General features: G+C 36.4%; 1 protein-coding gene across 1 annotated transcript in view; it reads right to left on the reverse strand.

The window, feature by feature from the left end:
- Positions 1 to 236: 236 nt before the first annotated feature.
- The window catches only part of LOC133642384 (protein kinase C-binding protein NELL1-like), a 474,421-nt gene continuing 459,967 nt past the window's right edge, over positions 237 to 14,690 (reverse strand). The window contains exons 17-18 of the mRNA XM_062036542.1: positions 14,261 to 14,485; positions 237 to 5,859 (exon numbers count right to left, since the gene is read on the reverse strand). Of these exons, the coding sequence (XP_061892526.1) occupies positions 5,809 to 5,859; positions 14,261 to 14,485 (276 nt within the window). The 3' untranslated portion in view covers positions 237 to 5,808. The remainder of the gene's footprint in view (positions 5,860 to 14,260; positions 14,486 to 14,690) is intronic.

The raw sequence follows: 14,690 nt of genomic DNA on the forward strand, positions 1-14,690 counted from the left end.
GACAATACATCGGTGACACACTTAGCTACTGAGCTAACGTGATAGCATCGTGCTCAAATGAAGATAGAAACAAAATAAATAAACCCCTGACTGGAAGGATCGACAGAAGATCAACAATACTATTAAACCATGTACATGTAACTACACGGTTAAAAATTCTCAGCCTGGTAAGGCTTAACAATGCTGTTGCTAACGACGCTAAGGCTAATTTAGCAACTTAGCAACCGGACCTCACAGAACTATGATAAAAACATTAGCGCTCCACCTACGCCAGCCAGCCCTCATCTTCCCATCAACAGCCGTGCTCACCTGCGTTCCAGCGATTGACGGCGCGACGAAGGACTTCATCCGTGGGTTTGGCGGCAAGCATCGGCTAGGCGTAGTAAGTAGTCCTTGTTGTGTTGCTATAAGTATTGTACTTAGCCGCTAATACACCGATCGATCCCACCTACAACGTTCTTCTTTGCAGCCTCCATTGTTCATTTAACAAATTGCAAAAGATTCACCAACACAGATGTCCAGAATACTGTGGAATTTTGTCGAAGAAAACAAGAGGTTTCTGTATCGGGTTCGATGGGGTCCAACCACTTCCGTGGATTTTGTGACATCACGCGCATAAATCATATCCAAAGGAGTTTTTCAACCGGAAGTGTGGCGGGAATTTTAAAATTGCACTTTATAAGTTAACCCGGCCGTATGGGCATGTGTTTCAATGTTAAGATTTCATCATTGATATATAAACTATCAGACTGCGTGGTCGGTAGTAGTGGCTTTCAGTAGGCCTTTAATTGTTCATTTAAATGGGAATCTACCCAATGGTTATAGCCTATGACTACAGGGTCAAATGTTTCATGATCAGCATATTGCTCAATCCAGACTGATCGTTCTTCTGCAGCTCATTAGATTGTGCAAATGTACCCGAGGTTGTGGCAAAACAATGCAAGCCACTAAAAAGTGTTTACCTTCGTACCACTTCTGCTGACAAGTCCACTGAATAACTTTGTCATCCAACCAAAAGGTGACCGAGGCGAGCCGGATGATTTATGGCGTCGCTCAACATAACGTGGCATCAAAGTTCCATCCCCGGGGTTCCTTGCTTACACAAAGAGGTTGAGGCAGTGTTGAAAATCCGTCTTACTTCTTGGGGGTAAAAGAATTGACAGTGATGGACTCCAAGTGTGATCAATGCGACACTAAGGGGACACGTAAGTCCTCTCCAGACTAACATTAGTATGACGGAGGACAGAACAGGAGTGAATCTGGGGGTGTTAACATGAAGTATCACCGAAAGACCGGTGACATTTTCCGTCGTAATGAGTCGAAACGTCTGTAAACAGATTGGAAAATCCTGGCAGACGAGCAGGGCTTTAATTATCCCGACTCTTCCCTTTTTTTGTAAAGTCTCCCCGTCACATTTGGGCCACGTAGCTGAAGATAGAAGAAACCGTCAACCAGTACTGCTTGTTTGCCTGGCCTACGAGGTTTTGATTGATTGATTGATTGATTGAAACTTTTAATAGTAGATTGCACAGTACAGTATATATTCCGTACAATTGACCAGTAAATGGTAACACCCGAATACTTGTTTAAGTCGGGGTCCACGTTAATCAATTCATGGTAAGGTCTGGGCGTGTTGTAGGGACAATATTGTCAACAGCGCAATGGGAGAAATGACGACTACACCCCCAAACGTTTGGAATCCAAGTAGATCTTTGCAATTGTGTGTGCTTGAAGCTCATTGAGAGAATGCCAAGAGTGTGCAAAGCAGCAATCAGAGCAGAGGGTGGCTATTTTGAAGAAACTAGAATATTAAACATGTTTTCAGTTATTTCACCTTTTTTTGTTAAGTACATAACTCCACATGTGTTCATTCATAGTTTTGATGCCTTCAGTGACAATCTACAATGTAAATAGTCATGAAAATAAAGAAAATCCATTGAATAAGAAAGTGTGCTGTACTGTATTTCTATGTCTATTCAACATTTTTTGTATCTATCCATTTTTTTTATTTTTTTTTACAATGCTGACCTAACAAAAAGGCAGATGTGTCTTTCATTTATTAACAACAATTACCGCTATACAGGTATATCACTCTCAGCAGTAGGGGTGCATAAAAGAATGGATTCAGATCCGAATCCCGATTCTTATTCATTCCGATTCTAAATCGAATCATCATTTTCCAAAAATTGATGCAAAAAAATGATAATGATTTAGAATTTTTTGTAAATAAAAAAAACCCCAACATGTTTTCAGGCCATCTCTATGCAACCAGAATGAGATTTGTTTGTTAAATATTATTATGCCAAATAATACATTGCGAGAATCGGTTTAAAACAAGTATCGTGTTGAATCGAGAATCTAATCGTCACTCCCGGAATCGGAATCGAATCGTTAGGTGCCCAAAGATTCCCACCCTTACTCAGCAGTTTACAGGCGCGCTTAACGTGCGAGAGTTAACGTGTTGGAATACAAACAAATGTTTACATCACAGGTGTCAAACTCAAGGGCCCGGGGGGCCAGTTCTGGCCCGCTACATCATTTTATGTGGCCCGCGAAAGCCTGGAAAAAATGGGTTTCAATGAAATACTTATTTATTTATTTTTCTACTAAATACAATTAAATTTTGACAGAAAAAAATGGCAAAAACATAAACTTTAACATGATTTGATCATGACAATTATATTATTATATACTGTATTGCAAAAATATTTTGTGAGATAAAAACAAATAGTTAAATATCTCCTTTTACTTGGGGATTTACTCTCCAAGGTTTCTCATTGTCCCATTGGGTTGAGTTTTTCCTTGCCCTGATGTGGGATCTGAACCGAGGATGTCGTTGTGGCTTGTGCAGCCCTTTGAGACACTCGTGATTTAGGGCTATATAAATAAACATTGATTGATTGAATTAGAGCCTATGTGTCAAAGTCAAGGCCTGAATGAAGTGTCTGGGGTCCCAGGGATGATATGTGATTAGTACGCATTTGTTTTCCATCAGAGTTGGCGCTAGGAATTTTCAAAATGGGGCCCCGGGGACCCCATCAAGTCATGAAAAGGGGACCCACGGTACATTTTTGGGGTCCCACTTTTTTTTTGTAAGCGTTTTGAAAACGAATGCTAAATGTATGCATTATCCTGTTATATCTCACATTCTATATTGTGTTTTGGAAAAAGGTTGTCATAAATGTTACTTCATTCATAAAAAATAAATAAAAAAAATACAAAAGAAAACACAGTTTTATGCATGTGTAAATGTATTCAGTTATAAACATACATTCTAGAGATGTCTGATAATGGCTTTTTTGCCGATATCCGATATTCCGATATTGTCCAACTCTTAATTACCGATTCCGATATCAACCGATACAGATACATACAGTCGTGGAATTAACACATTATTGTGCCTATTTTTGTTGTGATGCCCCGCTGGATGCATTAAACAATGTAACAAGGTTTTACAAAATAAATCAACTCAAGTTATGGAAAAAAGTGCCAACATGGCACTGCCATATTTATTATTGAAGTCACAAAGTGCATTATTTTTTTTAACATGCCTCAAAACAGCAGCTTGGAATTTGGGACATGCTCTTCCCGAGAGAGCATGAGGAGGTTGAGGTGGGCGGGGTTGAGGTGTGTGTGGGGGGTTTAGGGGGTAGCGGGGCGTGTATATTGTAGCGTCCCGGAAGAGTTAGTGCTGCAAGGGGTTCTGGGTATTTGTTCTGTTGTGTTTATGTTGCGTTACGGTGCAGATGTTCTCCCGAAATGTTTGTCATTCTTGTTTGGTGTGGGTTCACAGTGCGGCGCATATTTGTAACAGTGTTAAAGTTGTTTATACGGCCACCCTCAGTGTGACCTGTATGGCTGTTGACCAAGTATGATTTGCATTCACTTGTGTGTGTGAAAAGCCGTAGATATTATGTGACTGGGCCGGCATGCAAAGGCAGTGCCTTTAAGGTTTATTGGCGCTCTGTACTTCTCCCTACGTCTGTGTTCACAGCGGCGTTTTAATAAGTCATAAATTTTACTTTTTCAAACCGATACCGATAATTTTGAAACGGATACCGATAATTTCCAAAATATTACTTTTTAAAGCATTTATCGGCTGATAATATCGGCAGTTCGATATTATCAGACATCTCTAATAAATTCAATTTCTTCATGGATCTAAACTTTACCGCTGCCGGTATTTTTTTTCTATATTTTTATTGTAATATTTTCAGAATGTCTTTGTTCTATTTTTGGCCAAAGTAAGACAAAGATCTGAATCTGAAGTTGTCTTTATTTTTTTTTAGTTTTAATGCCATGATTTTAATAGTCCGGCCCCTGAGCTAAAATGAGTTTGACACCCCTGAATTACACTTTTTTTTTTAACATATACCACAGTAATATTGTACCATGGCCTTAATACCGTGATAATATCGTACAGCGACATTTTAATACCGTTACATCTAGAGATGTCCGATAATAACGGCCTGCCGATATTATCGCCCGATAAATGATTTAAAATGTAATATCGGAAATTATCGGTATCATTTTTTTTATTATCGGTATCGTTTTTTATTTTTATTTTATTTTTTATTTTTTATTAAATCAACATAAAAAACACAAGATACACTTACAATTAGTGCACCAACCTAAAAGACCTCCCTCCCCCATTTACACTCATTCACACAAAAGGGTTGTTTCTTTCTGTTATTAATATTCTGGTTCCTACATTATACATCAATATATATCAATACAGTCTGCAAGGGATACAGTCCGTAAGCACACATGATTGTGCGTGCTGCTGGTCCACTAATAGTACTAACCTTTAACAGTTAATTTTACTCATTTTCATTAGTTACTAGTTTCTATGTAACTGTTTTTATATTGTTTTACTTTCTTTTTTATTCAAGAAAATTTATTTAATTTATTTATCTTATTTTATTTTATACATTTTTTTAAAAAGGACCTTATCTTCACCATACCTGGTTGTCCAAATTAGGCATAATAATGTGTTTAATTCCACGACTGTATGTTGGTATCGGTAATTAAGAGTTGGACAATATTGGAATATCGGCAAAAAGCCATTATCGGACATCCCTAATTACATCCCTACTCTTTGCGTAAGTGCTTCCCTTAAGTAAAAGTAAAGCCCAACTTTGTGTGCTTATTGGAGGACATTTAGATGTAAACTGGCTGCCCAGCTTTGCACAAGTAAACAAACTTTGTATCGGAAAGTTTAAAATTCTCGCCAATACTTGTTTCTCGCTGATGTCTGACCGATATCACCGGGACACCCCTAATTAATTGCACTACTTTATTTCTCAGCTTAATGAGGAAAAAAAGGTGTTTCGGGGTTGCACAATTGCACAAGTGTTGGAAGTGACTTTTGTTTGCGAGTTAACGTGACTGAATGGTATGGCATAAAACGATGTTGCATTATGACCTATGACCTCATGACCAAGCATCTGGTTTAAGGCTTCAATGAAATGACCTAAAAACATTTGGTCAGACCGAGGACAAAAACATACAGTTGAGTGGTGAGAGTACCCCAGGCGCCGTCCGAGCCCTGTCCAGTCACGTACCGTCAGTCGTTACAGGTGGGTGGGGGTGGGGGGGTGGGGGGGTTGGACGCCGCATCTCAACCGGCGCGTGTTTGTATTCTCTGTGCACACAATGACATGCACAAGACTGTGCAAGAGTCTGTCAAAAAAATCCCCCGTTGTCTAACGGGAGAAATAGGGGGTGGAAGGGCGCCGCGAGCCTGTGGCGAGAGAGTAGGAGTCAGGGCGAGGAGGCGAGAGAAAAGGGGCGGCGGGGAGCGGCTCTTCAGTTGTTGTGAAGGCAGTCGAGATCCACCGAACAGCAAACGTTTCCATTCTGTGTGATGCAGCGTGACAAGCACAAGAGGGAACAGACGTTAAAAAGTGTGGAAACATTTCGCACATCAACAAATGGGAAACAGCGAAACATACAATAGCAGCCCTTTTAAGTGGAATTCAACATATTCTTGTTAGACTTAGACAAACTTTAATGATCCACAAGGAAAATTGTTCCACACAGTAGCTCAGTTACAAAGGATGGAAAGGACAATGCAGGTATAAAATAGATAAAAAATGTACCATAGTAGCAATATAAAATATAACATATATGTAAAATGTACTTAATATATGTACAGTATGATATATACTGATATATTATATTATATTTTTATATCATATATACAATATATAACAATTACCACGGAGAATATTACAGTATATGTAACAGCTGCAGCATAAAATAGAGTTATCATATTTCATACATTAATGAGTTCACTTCTATAGTAGCTACTCAGTACAATGTGGTATAGTTAAATAATCAAACACTATTTATTGTACAATTTTACAATTAATTACAGTTTTACTGTAGGCTTGACAGTTAAATGTACGTAAAATATATCCTGCACACATACTGTAAAAACATTTTTAAACATTATTTTATTTATTTGTATTATTTTGTTTACTTTTTTTTTTTTTTACTACTGCTGTACTCTATACCAGTGGTCCCCAATCACCGGGCCGTCCGTGGACCGATTGGTACCGGGCCGCACAAGAAAAGAAAAAAAAAAAAGTTTTTTTAAAAAAAATTAAATCAACATAAAAAACACAATATATACATTATATATCAATATAGATCAATACAGTCTGCAGGGATGCACTCCATAAGCACACATGATTGTATTTCTTTATGACAAAAAAATAAATAAAACCCCCCCAATTTTCAAGCGTTAACCGGTCCGCAGCTACAAAAAGGTTGGGGACCACTGCTCTATACTGTATATAATTTTAAATTTTTGCATTATTTAGTTTGAAATTGTTTTTATTTTAAAACCTTTTATTTAACTTTTTCTTTTATATTTTTAATTATTTTACTACTACTGTACTCTGTACTGTATACAATTTAAAAAAAAAAAAATTAAATTATTTTGTTTGTACATTTTTTTTATTTGTATTTTTTTTCATTTTTTGTTTTTTAAAACGGTTTTGCTACTACTCTATCCTTTAGACCAGGGGTCACCAACCTTTTTGAAACCAAGAGCTACTTCTTGGGTACTGATTAATGCGAAGGGCTACCAGTTTGATACACACTTAAATAAATTGCCAGAAATAGCCAATTTGCTCAATTTACCTTTAACTCTATGTTATTATTAATAATTAATGATATTTATCTTTGCGGAAAGACTGATCATCTTAATGATTTCTCACAATAAATATATATAGAAACAGATAAATATCAATATGCAACACTTTATTTTATATTTTCTCTAAGTGCACATTTTTCAAATTGAACATTTTCAAATGATCACTTCTAAGACAGTCTTGTGAAATCACAATATCCCATTTTAACTAGCTAGCCACTAACATGTTTTAACAAATCATGAATTACTTTGCACAATGTTTTTACAAATAATAACTCATGTAAAATACAAAAGTCAACTCTCAGATTTTTAAATAAATCATGTCACACTTTGAACTGGACACCAAATCTGTTATCTGTTTCTTTGTCAGTTAGTGAAGACCAAGTCTTTAAAATATTTTCTTGGATTTTCAAATTCTATTTGAGTTTTGTCTCTCTTAGAATTAAAAATGTCGAGCAAAGCGAGACCAGCTTGCTAGTAAATAAATAAAATTTAAAAAATAGAGGCAGCTCACTGCTGCTATTTGAGCTATTTTTAGAACAGGCCAGCGGGCTACTCATCTGGTCCTTACGGGCTACCTGGTGCCCACGGGCACCGCGTTGGTGACCCCTGCTTTAGACCCTTTTATTAGGCATTTGAAGACCTGTGACATATTTTACTATTAGGAAGCGATAAAAAAAAAGAAATTATGAGTGAGTGTAACTGATATGCAGCGGCCCGCAGCTAATTTTTTAACAGCCTGCGCCACATTCTAAAAATACTATTAAAAAAAATTCAAAAACATTAAAAAAGTGGAAGACAAGAGCATACAGGTGAAATGTAACAGGAATAAAATTGCAATGTTGACTCTAAAAACACAAAGCTGCCATGCTGAATGTTTTTTTCTTTAAAGCTGTCATTGATCAAAGATAATAATGAATCAAAAACAATGTTGTTATGAGTTATTGACCTATTAAAGCAGGGATGTCAAACTTGTTTTCGTTGAGGGCCACATCGCAGTTATGCCTGCCACCAGAGGGCCTCTGGATTTTATTATTAATTATACAAATTGTTTTAAGAAGACTTTCGATTTTACAGTAAAAACTTTACATTTATAAAATGTTACGGTAAAATATAGTGGTTTTTTAAATTTTTTACAACATTTTACGGTATATGGAAAAACAGTACCACTGTTTTTTGTTTTCTAAATTGAACATTTAGTGTTAAATTTACATTGGTTTTTACAACAATATATTGTTAATGGTAAACAGTACACGTTCTTATTTTATTCTGGCAACTTAGCTGCCAGTTTTTCTATCGTAAAAACAAATGTACCGTCTTTCCAGTTACAGTAATACACCGTTAAAAACAACAACCGTAGATTTTACAGTCAAAAACTGGCAGCTCAGTCAACAGAATTTTGACGCAAAAACAGCAGTACTTTTTTTCAATTCACAGTAATATGCTGTAAAGAACGACGTAATTTTTAGTCATTTTTATTAATTTGATGGGTAGTTTCCTGTTAAGTATTTTTATTTAGACAAAAAAAAATTGTTGCAATAATGGATACTATTAAAGTTTAAAAGGCATGCGATTTCAAGCAGTACATATATTTTTTCTGTCAAAAAGGAAACAAAATCTATGACATTTAGTGAGAAAAAATTAAGTACTTTAACTGGTGTTTGCGGGCCAGATAAAATGATGTGGCGGGCCAGATCTGGCCCCAGGGCCTTGAGTTTGACACATATGTATTAAAGGCTCTAACTACCTCACATTAAAGTATTCCACTTTGAAATATTTTTTTGGGGACATTTTTTTTTGCATATTTTGTCTGTTTGCCATAAAAAAGTTATCTTTAACAAAAAGGGCATACAACAAATAAAAAATAAAAACAAAAAAAGATCATCAGAACTCATAATATATAACTTACATACATGTATACATATATACAGTATATTCATAAATATATATATATATATATATATATATATATATATATATATATATATATATATATATATATATATATATATATATATATATATATATGTATGTATGTATGTATGTATGTATGTATGTATATATATATATATATATATATATATATATATATATATATATATATATATATATATATATATATATATATATATATATATATATATATATATATATATATATATATATATATATGCATATATGTATACATGTATAAATGTATAAATACACACACACATTATATATACAATATGTCCCCTATTTATGTTTCAGTTGGCAGGTGTAGAATTAAAGCTGGTGTGTCTAACACTCTGTCTGGTGTGTGTCATCACGCTCATCAGTTGGCTAGGAAATAGAGCACCGAGAAAAGTTCTGTGTTGCAGTGCAGTTCGGAAGTAGAAGAGTGAGACTTTTAACACATTGCTATTTCTGTAATTAAAGTTTAGAATTCATTAAAAGTGCTGCTATTTGAGAATTGATGCATTTTACATACAGTCACATGGCAGCGTCATGCAGGCACAATAAATGTCCGTGGAAAATCTGGGTTTTTAAACATTAGTTTTCGCGTGAAAACATCACCTCATCGTTTTATTTTTTTTATGAAGTATCAAAAAAATATGATCCAAAAAAAAAATGTGTTCAACTCGCTGTTAGTGTTGTCCCGATACCAATATTTTGGTACTGTTACCGGTACCAAAATATATTTCGATACTTTCTGGTACTTTTTGATACTTTTCTAAATTAAGGGGACCACAAAAATGGCATTATTGTCTATATTTTAATAAAAAATCTTAGGGTACATTAAACATATGTTTCTTATTGCAAGTTTGTCCTTAAATAAAATAGTGAACATACAAGACAACTTGTCTTTTAGTAGTAAGTAAGCAAACAAAGGCTCCTAATTTAGTCTGCTGACATATGCAGTAACATATTGTGTCATTTTCCATTCTATTATTTTGTCAAAATTATTAAGGACAAGTGGTAGAAAATTGATTATTTATCTACTTGTTAATTTACTGTTAATATCTGCTTACTTTCTCTTTTTAACATGTTCTATCTACACTTCTGTTAAAATGTAATAATCACTTATTCTTCTGTTGTTTGGATGCTTTACATTAGTTTTGGATGATACCACAAATGTGGGTATCAATCCAATACCAAGCCGTTGCAGGATCATACATTGGTCATATTCAAAGTTCTTTAAGTGTCATATTTCCTGAGTTTATAAACATAATATACATAAAAAAAAAACGAAAAAAGATTGTGATGCTAAAAAATATCGATGTAATCATAGTAGTATCGACGAGACACGTTCCTGTACTTGGTATCATTACAGTGGATGTCAGGTGTAGGCTTTCTCCTTTGCTCCTAATCATATTTGGATGATTACAATCCGAAATCTGTTAGTTCCGAACCAGTTGTAGATCTAGAGCAGGGGTGTCAAACGTACGGCCCGAGGACCGGATCAGGCCCGCAAACAGGTTTCATCCGGCCTGCGGGATGAGTTTGCTAAGTATAACATTGAATGAAAGAATTACTGTTCTAAATGTGTCCACTAGATGTCACAATAGCAATTCTTTGTATCTTTGTAGATGATGCTACATATGTACAAAATAAACCACATGTTAGTGGACCATTCGAGGAAAATGATCAAACTACATAAATAACATCCTGTAATTTGATTTTGATATATCGTTTTTTTTATCTTGATGGATTGAAAATGAACGCCAATGAGTTGACTGATGAACATTGTCACATTATTTATTCAGAAAATATAAATAACGACAAATAAAGATAGAATATTATTAACCGCAACATGTACGTGTAAAAAAAAACATTATGATTTGTACATTTTCAGAATGTGCTTGTTCTATTTTCAAAGAAAGAAAACAATCTGAAGTTGTCTTTATTTTTAAGTTATCGTGCCGTGATTTTACCAGTCCGGGCCCACTTTGGAGTGTATTTTTCTCCATGTGGCCCACCGATTTAAAATGAGTTCTAGAGTATTTATTAGTAGCCAGCGAGAAGGTATATTTTAGACGTGACGGATGTAAACAAAGGTCACAACACAGGAAGTATATTACCTGGGGAGGCGTGGCTACTTTTTCTGAGTTCTTTGCATGCATGTAATAGGATTTTACATTACATATTCAATGATAATAAACGTTGGTAAATGATCTACTTAAAAAACTAAAACATCTGTGGTACATCACATGAGATATGTAAAAAGTGTCAAGAAGCCAACCAAAAGAGGTTGGTAGATGAGAATACATCTAAAGGTAAAATATAGTGTAGAAATTCACTTAATTGCAGGAAATGTAATCTACATTTTTAACATTTAAAACATTTTTATGCTCACATGACCGGAACAGTAAAAGCTAAGCAGAATTTAATATGGAGCCCCTTTATTATGAACATTTTCACACGTTTTTATTCACGTGAAAGGATTTTTATGATTTATTTTTTTAATTTGATGCATATTTGTACTAAAACTAATTAATGGAATTAAATGTTCCAGTTTGTTTTTGTTGGAAAATAACAAACTTGACATAATGAATACATATTTTCCGTGCACGTCTCCCATCCCAGTACTGCTATTTACCAGAGGAGATGATCTGGGGATATTTGCCATTATTTTCACTGACAGAGCAGGAAGGGGCTAGGAATACGGTAAGGGTAACGTTTCAAATGAAGCGCCCTGTTATTCATTAAATTATTTATTCATTTTAGATGCTCTTATATATGCAAAATGCCCCCCCCCTCCAACCCCACGGATTGCAATTTCTTACACCATACCTGTTTTTGCCAGGAAATCTCTTTTTTCCACCTTCTTTTACAGCAAGCATCGGCAAAACTCAGAGGGCGGCGCATGCAGCGCGGAGAGTTGCATGTTTTGTAATTTAATCAAATTAACAACGCGAGAGAGTTGGCTGAACTTGAAGACGATGGGGAAAAAAATCCAAACTTTGTGTAAATATCTTGACAAACAGGACACATTATTTTTTTTAAAGAAGAGCAACAACTAAAAGCGCTGTTAAGGAGCCCAGATATTTTTTTTTTACATTTTCATTTATGAAAAATTACAGAGCTCCTCACAAAGTAGCGGTAATGCAGTGGTGTCCAAACTACGACTCGGGGGCCATTTGTGGCCCGCAGCTAATTTTTTGACGGCCCTGCTGCACATTCTAAAAATACTACTAAAAAGAAACAAAAAAAAGACACATTACCAAGTGGAATAAAAGCACAAACAGGTGAAATGTAATGAAAACAAGTTGCAATGTTGACTTTAATAACACATTTTTTTTCTTTAAAACTGTCTGAGCTCCAAAAAAAAAAAAAAAGAATCAAAATGAATGTTGTCATGAATTATTATTATTAAACAGAATACAATGATTTGCAAATCCTTATCAACTTATATTCGATTGAATAGACTGTAAAGACAAGATACTTAATGTTCAAACTGAGAACTGACGTTTTTTTTTTTTTGCAAATAATCAATAACTTAGAATTTAATGGCAGCAACACAAATTGCAAAAAAGTTGGCACAGGGACATTTTTACCACTGTGTTACATGGCCTTTCCTTTTAACAACACTCAGTAAACGTTTGGGAACTGAGGAGACACATTTTTTAAGCTTCTCAGGTGGAATTCTTTCCCATTCTTGCTTGATGTACAGCTTAAGTTGTTCAACAGTCCGGGGGTCTCCGTTGTGGTATTTTAGGCTTCATAATGCACCACACATTTTCAATGGGAGACAGGTCTGGACTACATGCAGGCCAGTCTAGTACCCGCACTCTTTTACTATGAAGCCACGCTGTTGTAACACGTGGCTTGGCATTGTCTTGCTGAAATAAGCAGGGGCGTCCATGATAACGTTGCTTGGATGGTAACATATGTTGCTCCAAAACCTGTATGTACCTTTTAGCATTAATGGTGCCTTCACAGATGTGTAAGTTACCCATGTCTTGGGCACTAATACACCCCCATACCATCACAGATGCTGGCTTTTCAACTTTGCGCCTATAACAATCCGGATGGTTCTTTTCCTCTTTCTTCCGGAGGACACGGCGGCCACAGCTTCCAAAAACAATTTGAAATGTGGACTCGTCACACCACAGAACACTTTTACACTTTTCATCAGTACATCTTAGATGAGCTCGGGCCCAGCAAAGTCAGCGGCATTTCTGGGTGTTGTTGATAAATGGCTTTCGCTTTGCATAGTAGAGTTTTAACTAGCACTTACAGATGTAGCGACAAACTGTAGTTACTGACAGTGGTTTTCTGAAGTGTTCCTGAGACCATGTGGTGATATCCTTTACACACTGATGTCGCTTTTTGATGCAGTACCGCCTGAGGGATCCAAGGTTACGTCCATTCAATGTTACGTGCGGTGATTTCTCCAGATTCTCTGAACCTTTTGATGATATTACGGACCGTAGATGGTGAACTCCCTAAATTCCTTGCAATAGCTGGTTGAGAAATGTTGTTCTTAAACTGTTCGACAATTTGCTCACGCATTTGTTCACAAAGTGGTGACCCTCGCCCCGTCCTTGTTTGTGAATGACTGAGCATTTCATGGAAGCTGCTTTTATACCCAATCATGGCACCCACCTGTTCCCAATTAGCCCGTTCACCTGTGGGATGTTCCAAATAAGTGTTTCCTCAACTTGCCACTTGTGCCAGCTTTTTTGAAACGTGTTTTAGGCATCAAATTCCAAATGAGCTAATATTTGCAAAAAATAACAACGTTTTCCAGTTCGAACGTTAAGTATCTTGTCTTTGCAGTCTATTCAATTGAATATAGGTCGAAAAAGATTTGCAAATCATTGTATTTTGTTTTTATTTACGATTTACACAATGTGCCAACTTCAGTGGTTTTGGTGTTTATATTTGACTGCTGCAAATTTCAAAATGCCACAGGTAGGAGGAGCCTGATGCCATAAATGTGCAGTAAATGAGTGTCTCCATGGTATATAAGCAAATACCTTATTTAAACAAGGTGGTGTGCCAATTGTACACACAATCTTAGTCGATCACACGCCCACTATTTTATAGTTTGCTCCCGCTATTTAACATTTGGTATTTGGATCTTAGTAGATCAAGCTGGAAGTGCTTTTGTCTTACTTTACACGTGCAGCTGGTGCAGGGCGACTTGGGCATCCGCCATGTGTCTCCGCTGAGACGGGCGATGCCCGCGGGGTCCTGGCACGTTTGCCGGATGTCGTAGGACAGGTTGTCAGCCAAGCAGGGGTCCGCCACGCAGCGCGGACAGCACTCGCCCTCGGCCACCGCCGTGTACTCGCACGTCAGCGCCGGACAAACCAGAGGCCAGCAGTCCACCTCCCCTTCCTGCAGACAAAAGCGGTAAAAAAAAACAAAAAATAAGAGTTTCGCATGCAGCTGTAATGCAATTACGCCTGGCATAATGGTGTGTTGCCATATCGCTAATTAGTGAGGTGGCAGTTGTGCCGTGCCTCCACAAACACACATTCGCAGCGTGCCAGGGGCAGGTATTAAACAAAGCCCAACTCTAAGCTTCATGTTGATGAGGAGA

This window comes from Entelurus aequoreus, linkage group LG02 (assembly GCF_033978785.1).
Source record: "Entelurus aequoreus isolate RoL-2023_Sb linkage group LG02, RoL_Eaeq_v1.1, whole genome shotgun sequence".
Taxonomy (NCBI): Eukaryota; Metazoa; Chordata; class Actinopteri; order Syngnathiformes; family Syngnathidae; genus Entelurus; species Entelurus aequoreus.